This window comes from Rhipicephalus microplus, chromosome X (assembly GCF_043290135.1).
Source record: "Rhipicephalus microplus isolate Deutch F79 chromosome X, USDA_Rmic, whole genome shotgun sequence".
NCBI lineage: Eukaryota > Metazoa > Arthropoda > Arachnida > Ixodida > Ixodidae > Rhipicephalus > Rhipicephalus microplus.
Genome location: NC_134710.1, coordinates 177,495,531 through 177,507,909, shown reverse-complemented (window position 1 = coordinate 177,507,909; position 12,379 = coordinate 177,495,531). Strand labels below are relative to the sequence as shown.

Below are 12,379 nucleotides of genomic sequence, written 5' to 3'. Positions count from 1 at the left end.
ACAATCTAACAAACTTTATTTTCCTTTTGCAACAATATTTTATGTGGCTAGGGCGTTCTGTGTATACTCCAAAAGCCCCCTACCGTGACCTCTACAAAATATTGCATAAAAAAAACGCACAAGGTACTTTACGCATATGCCTAAGACAACTCAAAGGCAAGAGCCATTTTGTTTTTAATAGGATAGCAATTATATGGACATTCTCGACTGGTTTTTGCAGTCACCAGGAGTACAGACAAACGCGTACAGACTCTATTTGTATGTTCAGTATGTCTATCAACTTTTATTCTTCCATTCAACAAAAGTTGCACGAAGTACACGTCTCGAAAAATTCTTGCAGTGTCGGGTACTACTGTGACGTACGCAGGACCATTCCTTCTTCTACGTCATCTCCTCCATTTTGGGGCAGGCGCCCATCAGTTGAAGGGCAAGCGGCGTTCAGTCTGTGTTGATATTGTGCCTCAGATATGCACAATATTTTTAATCAAAATGCGCACAAGTATGAATGCAGCAAACAGATCAAAATTGATGGGCGTTGAGGAAGTGGTTGAACTTCAGTCGTTTCGGTTGACAGACAGACAAGCAGACAGACACAGACAAACAGACAGACAAAAACTTTTGCGCTGAAGTGTCCCAAGACACTTCAATGCAAAAATTTCACCACTTCACCACTTTCCCGGATGCGTAGCTTTGCAAATTTTGGCAGATGTGATTGTAAGCACCCAGTGCATGCCTTACACTTGTCGGCTACCCTTTAAGGTGTTCACAGACACAGGAGAAATTGTCGCTATGCTATTATAGCCAGCCTAAACCAGGCTAAAAGATCCTTCTGGACATTTCAATGCAAAAATTTCACCACTTCACCACTTTCCCGAATGCGTAGCTTTGCAAATTTTGGCAGATGTGATTGTAAGCACCAAGTGCATGCCTTACACTTGTCGGCTACCCTTTAAGGTGTTCACAGACACAGAAGAAATTGTCGCTATGCGATTATAGCCAGCCTAAACCAGGCTAAAAGATCCTTCTGGACATTCACCGGTCTATTTGCTACTGCGCTGCCCTGCTCAGCCATGCTGAAAACAACGATAACCAAGAGCATGTTTATTCGAAGGCGGACATTCAATTCACCACGCTGGACAATAAAAAAAGACCGTGTTCTGCAAATCATGCGGGAAGAAGGACAATTACATGGCTGTATTAAACCACTGGTAACGCATGTCTTTCTTCAAAAATTTGAATTTCTGTAAAAGTTTATTGTGCCTAATATTACGATTTTATGGGCCTAAAACTTCATTTTGCGTGCCTATTTTCAATGTCTGAAACGTAACTTTCAGTGCCTAAAAATACAGCCTCTAATGATGACTGTATAGGGTTTTAAAGACGATAGTCTTTCTTGGGACACTTCAACGCAAAAATTTTGGTCTGTCTGTTTGTCTGTCTGTGTCTGTCTGCTTTGTCTGTCTGTCAATCGAAACGACTGAAGTTCAACCACTTCCTCAACGCCCATCAATTTTGATCTGTTTGCTGCATTCATACTTGTGCGCATTTTGATTAAAAATATTGTGCATATCTGAGGCACAATATGAACACTCCAATATTCTGTGGTGTGTTTCTTTATACTAGAAAAGGCATACATAAGCAATTCCACAGACCATGGTGTTATTACGCTGTGTTGACAATGCGACCCTGTGCACGAAAAGGCCAGTGTTTCCGACGCTTTGCTAAAACGGTATGGTGCTGCCACCTACCTGTCACTTGGCATTCTACAAATTATCGCCTCCGAGATAGTGCATGCACACTGCGCGCTCACTATATCGGAGGCCATGCTTTCGTTTTCTAAGATTAGTGCCAGATGAAGCCCATGTCTCAAGCAGCGCCTCAAGAATTTCATTCATAGATTTTCTCGCGAAGAACATCAAATGAAAGTTTTTTATTCACCCTCTCCAGCAAAAGGCTATCACCTTTTGATGACATTTGCCGTGAAACATGCAAATATAAGGCCAATTTTTTTCCAGAGCAGTTTCAAGGCACTGTCACAGTTCTGTGTAAGAATACTTTATTGCCAAACAAAATGCATAAGTTCGATAGCGGCTTGAACTGCATTTTTAATCATTTGTATCCATAAAGAGCCCTCACTTACTGACAATGCCACCTACAGATTTCATGCTACCCATGCTCTTGAATGCTATCCCATTACCATATGTATAGACAATGGAAATAAGTAATAACAAGAGAAAACACATCTAGTTGCTGCAATAAAGCATAAGCAATACAGCTTAGACCACTTATAACAATCACTAATAGTGCAGGGCTGGACGTATCGCAGATTTTATAACTCCAGTTTGACCTGCTCCAGAACTTCAATTATACACATACTCTGTTTATTGTGCAGCTCTTCCTAGATGAAAGGCCGATAAAATGTGGCTGCTAGGATATCCCATCAATAAGAGTGGCTGCATGGAGTTGAGAAAAAGGACGGCTTTCTAAGTGACCGAGAAACTTTTGAATAGGTTTCAGCGTGGCTCTACATTTTCCTCAATAGAGCTTATTATATTTATTTTTTTTTATCTTCGACGTTCACTTTGTCAGCAACACGATTCCTGTGATGTTGATTGATTTGTGGGGTTTAATGTCCCAAAACCATGTTATGATTATGAGAGACGCCGTAGTGAAGGACTCTGGAGATTCCTCTAATGTTGACCCTTTTAAAACGGTCATTCGGTTATAGTGCAGTTTTACTTATCGAGGTGCTATTAACTTATGATATAAGCAGTCTATATTGTAGCTTGAGTCATACTTTCCTCCTAGCATAGGATTATTGTCTTGCACTTTATGGAGTTGGTAGCAGTCTGGTAGATAAATCCAAGTAGCTAAAAAAATCACTGGCTGGCTACTGAAGAACATGCTACAGCATTGCACCCACCGAAAACACTTTTATCTGCAGCATCAGCTACTGTTAGTCTCAAATGCTCTTGTTAGGAATTCATCCTTTCCTTCAGAGTCCAGGATAGCATCTTTCAACTTCAGAATGCTCCAAACTTTAGTGGCTGCTCTCTGGCATAAAATTTGATAATTTGTGGGGTCTTACATGCCAAAACCATGTTATGATGATGAGGGAAACTATAATGGAGTACTCCAGAAATTCAGACCATCTGGTGTTTTTTAACATGTATCGACATTGAACAGTATGCAGGGCTCTAGCATTTCACCTCGATCCAAATGAGACTGCCGGGGCCGAGACTGCAACACGAAAATTTGAATAAGGCATTCCCCGAAAGCAGCGTACAACTGGAACATCATACCACTAGCATCAGCATGTTTCTTTATTGCTTTATCTACCTTAGCAGCACCAGTCAAACTTGACAATACCGAAGTAATGGATGAACGCACGTCGTTACACTGAGGCTAAATATACAAGTTATTCAATGAACATGAAGTTATAAAAAAATATGGTTAGCTTTATTGGGCCCATAGTTTTGAAGCTTACCATACTGAGGCTTAACTGTATTATGGCCTGCTATCTCGTAACATGGCCTTCTGAAAAGCCTGTTTTTGTGTGCGCGTGCGTGTGTGCGTGCGTGTGTATCCACCTCTTTCAACAATAACCTCCAGTACACATTTTATAATGAATACCTTTCATTCTACACTCAAAACCTCTATATAACAAACATAGATATAACTAATTATCGGTTATAACAAAGTAAATGAATAGTTTTCTCATCGAGTGTGTTAAGAATATACATTTACAAAGAATTTTTCAGCATAACAAATATAAGGGGGTTTACTGACTAAAACCAACTGCCTGGTTTAAAGGGCATCAGTCACTGTCACGAGCTCAGCTCTTTGTCGTAGTCGTCTTCTAGCTGTCTCTCTCACTCTTCCCCACTACATTTGCCCCGGTGGTGAAGAGAAGCCATCCTGATGACTCACGGCGAAGCAAGCACAAGGGGATCATAGTAAGGTTTTAAGCGGCTGATGTGGACTGTCTCACGACCACGGCATCGTCTGTCATCGGCAGGTGTCACTGGTTCGACGACGTAGTTGACCGGTGATGTGCATTGAACGATGTGGTACGGACCATTGTACTTGGGTGGAAACTTTCGGGAGAGGCCGGCGGACTGGAATAAAACTGAAAGCCATACAAATGAGCCTACGGGGAAGCTATAAGCAGGCTTCTCTTGGTCAAGTCGTTCTTTTTGGAGACTTTGTGCGACGGACGTAAATGAGCGCGCTAATTGGTGGCAATCTTCGGCACACTGAACAAATTCGGAGGCTGGGCGGTATTCTGAAGCATCTGGGCGGTATTCTGAAGCATCTGGGCGGTAAGCATCATGTCAAGCGTAGAATTGCGCTGACATCTATACAGTAGAAACAAAGGTGAAAACCCAGCAGTTGCTTGCGTGGCCGTATTATACGCATACGTCACAAAAGGGAGCACCAAGTCCCAATTAGAATGGTCGGAGGGTATGTACATAGAGAGCATATCACCGAGCAAGCGGTTTAAGCGCTTTATCAAACCGTTTGTCTGTGGGTGATAGCTTGTAGTGGTGCGATGAATAATATTGCAATCACTGAGAAGCTCCTGGACGACTTGCAATATAAACGCATGACCACAGTCGCTAAGCAGCTCACGTGGCGTGCCATGGTGAAGGACAAAGCTACGCAAGATGAACAAGGCGACATCACGAGCAGCAGCGGCTGGCAAAGTGGCGGTTTCAGCATAACGGGTTAGATGGTCAACGGCCACAATAATCCAGCGATTTCCAGCAGGAGTAAAAGGTAGTGGGCCGTAAAGGTCGATGCCGATTCTATCAAGCGGCCGAGCTGGACACGGTAATGGTTGTGATTCGCCAGAGGCATGACAAGTTGTTTTCCGTCGCTGACACTCAGTAGAAAAGCATATGTACTTGCGAACGTACGAGTATATTTCATGCGAGAAAAATGGCTGGCGAAGCCGGTCGTATGTTTCAAAACACCAGCGTGGGTGTTTTGAGGGTTTGCGTGGAAGTACGTGCACATGTTGCAGGGCAAATGGCGAGGTATACCAAGAAGCCATTTCCTACCATCCGGTTGATAGTTGCAACGGTAGAACATGGCATCCCGTATCGCATAATCGGAATTTTGCCGACGTAGTTCACGGTGTAGACACTGGCATGGTGTCACCGAACACGAGGAGAGAATGTCGATGAGCAAGGCTATCCAAGGGTCCTTGCATTGTTCCGAAGGCATGTCAGCAGTATTGATGCTGTCGATGGTAGCTTCGGCAAAGGAAACAAGTGCAACAGCTGAAGGAAGGGACGAACGAGAAAGAGCATCTGCATCAGTATGCTTGCAGCCTGAGCGGTGACGTGAATATCAAATTTCTGTAAACGCAGCGCCCAATGTCCAAGTCGGCCCGAAGGATCCTTCAATGAAACGAGCCAACAGAGTGAATGATGATTTGTAATGACATCAAATGAGCGTCCGTATAAGTAAGGACGAAATTTTTGTAATGCCCAAACAGTGGCCAAACATTTCTTTTCGGAAACCGAGTATTTGTGCTCTGCCTTGGTTAGAGTGCTACTGGCATATGCAACTACATACTCTGAGAAGCCAGGCTTGCGTTGAGCAAGGACAGCGCCAAGTCCTATGTCGCTGGCATCCGTGTGCACCTCGGTTGGAGCAGTAGGGTCGTAGTGGCGTGAAATAGGTGGTGAAGTAAGGAGATGGCATAATGTTGCAAAAGCATCATCGCATGCTGGCGACCAATCAGAGAGGTGTCCATAGCCAGTGATCAGCTGCATCAGTGGTGCGATTATCGAAGCAAAGTTCTTCATAAAGCGGCGAAAGTATGAGCATAGTTCCACGAAGCTGCGAAGCGCTTTTATGGTCATAGGCTTCGGGAACTCAGCGACAGCACGAAGCTTCTGTGGGTCTGGAAGAACGCCATGTTTTGAGACAACGTAGCCAAGTATTGTGAGCTTCCAAGCTCCAAAGTGGCACTTCTTGATGTTTAGTTGAAGGCCTGCGCTCGTGAGGCAGCTCAAGACTTCACTGAGATGATGGAGGTGGCTGTCGAAATCAGGGGAGAAAACGACATCAACCAAGTAACATAGGCATGTCTTCCATTTTAGCCCACGCAAGACGCTATCCATCATCCTTTCGATGTTTCTGGTGCATTACAAAGGCCGAAGGGCATTACATTAAATTCATACAGCCCATCGGGTGTCACAAAAGCAGTTTTTAGGCGATTGGATGGTGCCATGGGGACCTACCAATAACCGCACCGTAGGTCTAGTGATGCGAAGAATTTAGTGCCTCGCAAGCACTCCAGGGCATCATCGGTGCGCCGCAAAGGGTATACGTCTTTAAGCGTAACTTTGTTTAAATGGCGGTAATAGACGCAGAAGCGAATCGAGCAGTCTTTCTTTTTCACAAGTACCACAGCTGAAGACCAGGGACTGCTGGACGGCCAAATGACGCCACGTTGAAACATGTCGGCCACTTGCTCGGTGATCACACGACGTTCAACAGGAGATACACTGTAGGGACGCTGTCGCAGAGGTGCTTGGAAGCCAGTGTTAATGTGATGGACAACGGTGTGCGTTCGGCCTAAGGACATCTGCTGGCAATCGAACAAGCCGCGAAACTGGTGAAGAAGTTCTAGAAGCTTCTCGCGGTGTGGTTCTTCAAGTTAGCCAAACAAATTAATGTTTTCATGAACAGGTGAATAGGCAGATGGTGTCAGTGCATTAAGCTGCAAATCACTTTCACCATCAAGGCCGAAGATGGAGGAAACGGCTAAATCTTGAAACGATCCAATACATTCTCTGTGACGCAAGGTTGTGGGAGACGGCAAGGGATTTGTGACAAACAAATTGGTAGCGCCCGCCGAAATATCTAGGACAGCAAACGGCAACGCGAGGCTCTTGCGACGTTGGAATGTTTGGGAAGGCGTAAACAGCCCTGCAGGAAGACACATCAGCACAAGACACGGGAACAAAGGCTGCGCTAGTCGTTATGTCGATGTCGTCGGCGACAAACAGCTTGTTCAACGCAAGTTCCGGAAACGAGGCACACAACGCAGAGAAGGCCACTTCAGCACGAGCACAATCGATAACCGCATGATTAGGAAACAGAAAATCCCAGTCGAGGATCACATCATGAGAACACGCCTGTAGCACAAGAAATTCAACGGTATAGAAAACATTTTGGATGAGAACGCAGTACTGGCCGCTGATGGTCGAATATGGTGAGCACTGGCAATACGGAGAGACAATCTCTTTGGTGTCGTGGTAACCATTCGAAGCAGGCCGCAAAGTTTTAAATCAATTACTGAAACGGCAGCACCAGTGTCCACAAGCGCAAGGGTACGGTAACCATCCACAAAAACGTCGATGAGGTTTGTCGCAGAAATGTGGGTACTTGATTCTATCAACAACAACACAGTTCGTGCCTCAGGAACTGCGGCATCTAGTTTCCCGTGTCTGAAGGGCAGGGTCGACGGCGCGTAGGTGACAGGGAGTGACGTCGGGGAGATAAAGATCGGTGACTGACGGAGGGGGGGGGGGGGGGGGGGGGGAAGGTCGGGTGAAAAGGATCTTTGTTGACGTGCTGTGTCGTTAAAACGCAGAGTCGTGCGACGATCTTTGCATGGTGTTGCTGTGAATGAGAGGGCGGCGGCGGCACTAGCGAGCCACATGTCCGCCGTAATCGTAAGAATAGCAAATCGGGCAGTTGTCTGCGGTGCGCCACAGATTAGGAAACAACACGATTGGCCGGCTGAACGGAGCCGGTGATGACCAAACAGGGACCGGTGAGGTAGCATAAGTGGGCTGTCGAGGTGCTCTGACTGCAACGACTTACGCATACGTCAAGGGTGCAGCCTCCAGAGATGGTGAACGAGCGAAAGGCAAAGCGTCAGCTACCTCATCTTGTATGACATGCCTTATGGCCAGGGACAGAGGATGCGTTCAAGCTGGTTCGGGCGTGCTCGATAAAATGGAGAGCTGCCAAGCGACCTCCTCACGCACGAACTGCTTTATGCGAGCCAACATGTCATTCTGGTCTCTGAGAGTCGAGGCCGCGATCGAGTCACGTTATTCCAGAGAGCGCCATGTTTGGGCGCGTTGCTTGCCAAATTCGTCAAAACTCTGGCATAAGCTGACGAGATCGACTATGGTTTGTGGATCCTTGGCTAACAACATTTGAAATATGTCATCGCATATGCCCTTGAGGATTTGTTTGATTTTGTCGGCTTCGAGCATCGCTGGGTTTTTACCCGCTTGCACAAGTCAACAACGTCTTCAATGTAGCTGGTAAAGGTCTCTTTTGGCTGTTGAGTGCGCTCACGAAGTCGTCATTCTGCACGGAGTTTTTGCACAGCAGGGCGGTCGAAGACTTGCGAAAAGGAGGTCTTGAACGAATCCCAGCTGGCAATGTCGGCTTCGTGATTGCGCAACCAGAGACTAGCGACACCAGACAAGTAAAAGCTTACATAAGTCAGCTTAGCCGCATCGTCCCACTTGTTCTGCTGCGTTCAACTTGTGGTAAGAAGCCAGCCACTCTTCAACGTCTTGACCATCAGTGCCGCTGAATATCGGTGGATGACGCAGTGGCCACACACCAGGACATGTAGAGGCGGGAACTTCGGAGGTACCTTGGGTGGAGGGTTCTTCTAGCATTGCTAGCAATGGAAGTAAGGTGCGACTTCGTAGTTCCAGCTTCGAAGACTAACCCAGCACTTTCACCAAATTATAAGGAGGTTTATTGACTACAACAAACTGCCTAGTTTAAGGGGCGTCAGTCACTGTCACGAGCTCAGCTCTTCGTCGTAGTCGTCTTCTAGCTGCTCCGACTAGATACTGTCTCTCTCCCTCTTCCCCACTACCCAAAGTATTTTCATAATAGGTGCAACTTCATTATGATGAGGATTGAGTGTAATTCATCGCATAACAATATTGTTGACAAGCCCAAATTCCAAAGCATTATGCTATACACAAAACAAGACAAATCAGACATCTTTCAAGAAAAAGATTAAAATAATGTTATTAAATATTTTTAAAAGGGACCCTAAACCACTTTCCATATTTTCTAAACATTTCAAGTAAACAAATGACATAAAATTCAGAATGCCGTTACTATGAACAATTCCAAATGCCTGAATGCTATGCACTGCATGTATGAAATATAAAAGCAATTCTTTGGGCCTTTCTGGTCACCCTCATTAACATCTGCCGTTACCATAGCGCATCTGCAATGTCACAAGCAGCAGACGGTATCAGTTGATTGAACAAGAATAAGCCTGCTAGCAGATACGTGCACTCCTCTCTGCTTTCCTTCATTGTGTTGCTCATAGCATGACTAAAACGAGCACTTGGCGAGGGCCACATTTCAATCATCAAACCTGCATGACTCCATCATTACAGCACCATTTCAAAATATTTTTTCGGATGAATGTTTATTGCACTCTTGCACAACTGAAACACCACAACTAAATTTCGACATCAGGATGTTTTAGGGTCTCTTTACATGTATGCAAACATCAGTAAAGTGCTATCATAAAGACAATATTAATGAGAACTACCAGAATAAAATATTCTGTCTAACAAAAAAAAACAGCCCTTAAATTTACACATCCTGATTGATCTGTGGGGTTTAACGTGTAAAGGCCTCCTCAGGAGACATACGAGTCTCCTTTTGCCTTACCTTGTGGACATATTTCTCTTGTATATATGTCTGAAATAAACAAATTGAATTGGAAAAAAAAAACACCATATGATTATGAGAGACACCGTAGTGGAGGGCTTCGGAAATTTCGACCACCTGGATTTCTTTAACGTGCACTCAAATCTGAGCACATGGGCCTATAGCATTTTCACCTCCAAAATGCAGTCGCCACAGCCGGGATTCAATACCGCGACTTGTGGGTCATCAGCCTAGTATCTTAACCACTAGACCACCACAGCTGGGCTAAATTTACACATCTTAAAAACAGTCAAACAGAGCAAACTAAGAAATTTATTTCTCATAGTGGCATCGTACTTCGATCTTGCTGTCAGTCCGTCTACTACAACGACTGAATACCTAGCTTTGCATTGCGATATGCATTCAAAGCACTATTATTTCATATGAAAAGAGAAATCATTTTCCTTCTACAAAAGCTACTGCTTCACTGAACAGCATCACTGTGACAGAAATAGTTGTGAACAGCACATTGATTTGATGTCAGGGGATATAATAGGTCATCACCGTGATTTGCTCACAAGATTTAACAAAAGACTTTTCTTTGCGTCACACATGCCAACCATAGTCTTTGACTCAGTGGTTAAGCATGGGCTGCTACACGAGACTTTTCAAAGGCCACGAAGTCAATACTCTGTCGAGCCAATGGAGTACCCCACAACTTCATCAAAACTTTGAGATCCAATGAGCAATGAAAGCAGACGCACTGACCATGCCCTGTTGTTCCCACTGTGCTCATACTCATTGGTAAAAAAAAATTTAACCAGTATACTTCAAAAAAGCAGTATATAGGTACAATATAAGTTATTTATTCAAGTAATTTTTGCTACTTGTAACCACTTAACGGCCTTTTAAAATTACTGTGTTGCAGTGTAACAATTCTATCATGACGATAGGGTTGTGGCGTTACAATCGCCAAAGACTGGATGGCCTCTGAAGAGTGCCCATGTAACACAAGTATTACATCACATATGCATTATGAAAAAACAACTCACGTGACGTTTTGTGCTCATACACATCCAGGTCTGACAAGCTTATAGCCAGAATTTTGCAGAAATTGGCCAGTTGAATGTCACTCAAGTTGGCGATCAGACTGGTTATGTTGGCTACAAAAAAAAGTGAAACAAAATATTCAGCAGCAACACTTGTTGGATCACAAGCAGAGTGATTGTAGCAGCAAAAACAAATATGGCTGCATTCAGGGCCGCTTGGCTCCGAACATGACCACAGCAAGGACGAAAAGGAAACGCTGGCATTGAGGGAACCAGGTTCAGGTTTCTTCCATCAAAGCTTAGATCCCTCCGTCGTGTCAGCTATGGCTTTTGCCCTCCTCATCCTCTTTCGTATATGCTAGCAATGGCTGCAAACTTTATAAGGAAATACCTGACCCCACTTCACAGCCTCTGTCATTGGAGCCACCACCCTAGTTTGCTATAAGCGGAGCAAGCTATATTATGCTCTAAGGAATGCTGCTCAAGATGCACGCATTTGGGCTGAAACTAGAGGAAATTTATAGTAAAGTAGTCCTTTGACTAAAATTGATTTTCTCTGAAGGTTTACTGCACATGTGTCAATATATAATGATTGATATGTGGAGTTTAACATCCCAAAACCACCATATAACTATGAGAGAGGCCGTAGTAGAGGGCTCCAGAAATTTTGACCACCTGGGGTTCTTTAACACGCGCCCAAATCTGAGCACAAGAGCATAAAGCATTTTTGCCTCCATAGAAAATGCAGCCGCCGCAGCCGGGATTCGATCCCACAACCTGCGGGCTAGCAGCTGCGAGTTATTTTTATTTTTTATTATTTGACCCTATTTCTTTCGGCACCAATAAAATATCCGAGTACAAACAAACAAATAAAAACATCACAAAAATAAGAGGGGGTGGGTCTCAATCGCAAGTGCTAACATCAGCGTTGTGGTCTTATAGTGCCTTGGAGTGGCCAAACACACGAGGGTAGGGTTTTCCACTAAGATGAGTCACAAAAAATCAACACAACTAGCAGAATCTATTTTTGGCAAAACAAATGGCGTATGTCTTCCTGGGACATACGTGAATGGACGGGACAGCGCAGCTGACTGCCACACTACTTATAGTGCCTTGGAGTGGCCAAACACACGAGGGTAGGGTTTTCCACTAAGATGAGTCACAAAAAATCAACACAACTAGCAGAATCTATTTTTGGCAAAACAAATGGCGTATGTCTTCCTGGGACATACGTGAATGGACGGGACAGCGCAGCTGACTGCCACACTAGTGCTGGTCAAAGCTTTGCTCACTACTAGATTCTTTTGACAGGAACGCCAAACGTGTCTGGATTTTTTATTCTTATGTATTTAACTACCTTTTATCTAGCCTTGAATTAGCCGCGTGCTTTCAGAGCTAGTAGATTGCTATCGGTTGTGGCAAATGCGTTTGATATCACAGACAGAGGATCAGTCCGGTATGCTTGAGAACATGCAACAGTGCCTTTATTGCCTTTCGGAACTGTGATTAGCGTACAATAATCCAAATATTTTTTTTGACACTGAAAGCGCTTCCGTCCAGATGATCTGAGTTCCCTTTTTAATCCCCGTGCACTTGGCTGCAAAACTAAGTCAGTTTATGCCATTTACGATCACATCTGCTGCGGTTTTTTGACCAAAGAGTTT

The 12,379-nt window shown here is 44.5% G+C and overlaps 1 protein-coding gene across 2 annotated transcripts in view; it reads right to left on the bottom strand.

The window, feature by feature from the left end:
• Positions 1-12,379, bottom strand: part of LOC119177222 (short transient receptor potential channel 4-associated protein) — a 238,014-nt gene that overhangs the window by 191,278 nt on the left and 34,357 nt on the right. For both annotated transcript variants that reach the window (XM_075878275.1, XM_037428640.2), the window contains exon 7: positions 10,719-10,829. In XM_075878275.1, the coding sequence (XP_075734390.1) occupies positions 10,719-10,829 (111 nt within the window). The remainder of the gene's footprint in view (positions 1-10,718; positions 10,830-12,379) is intronic.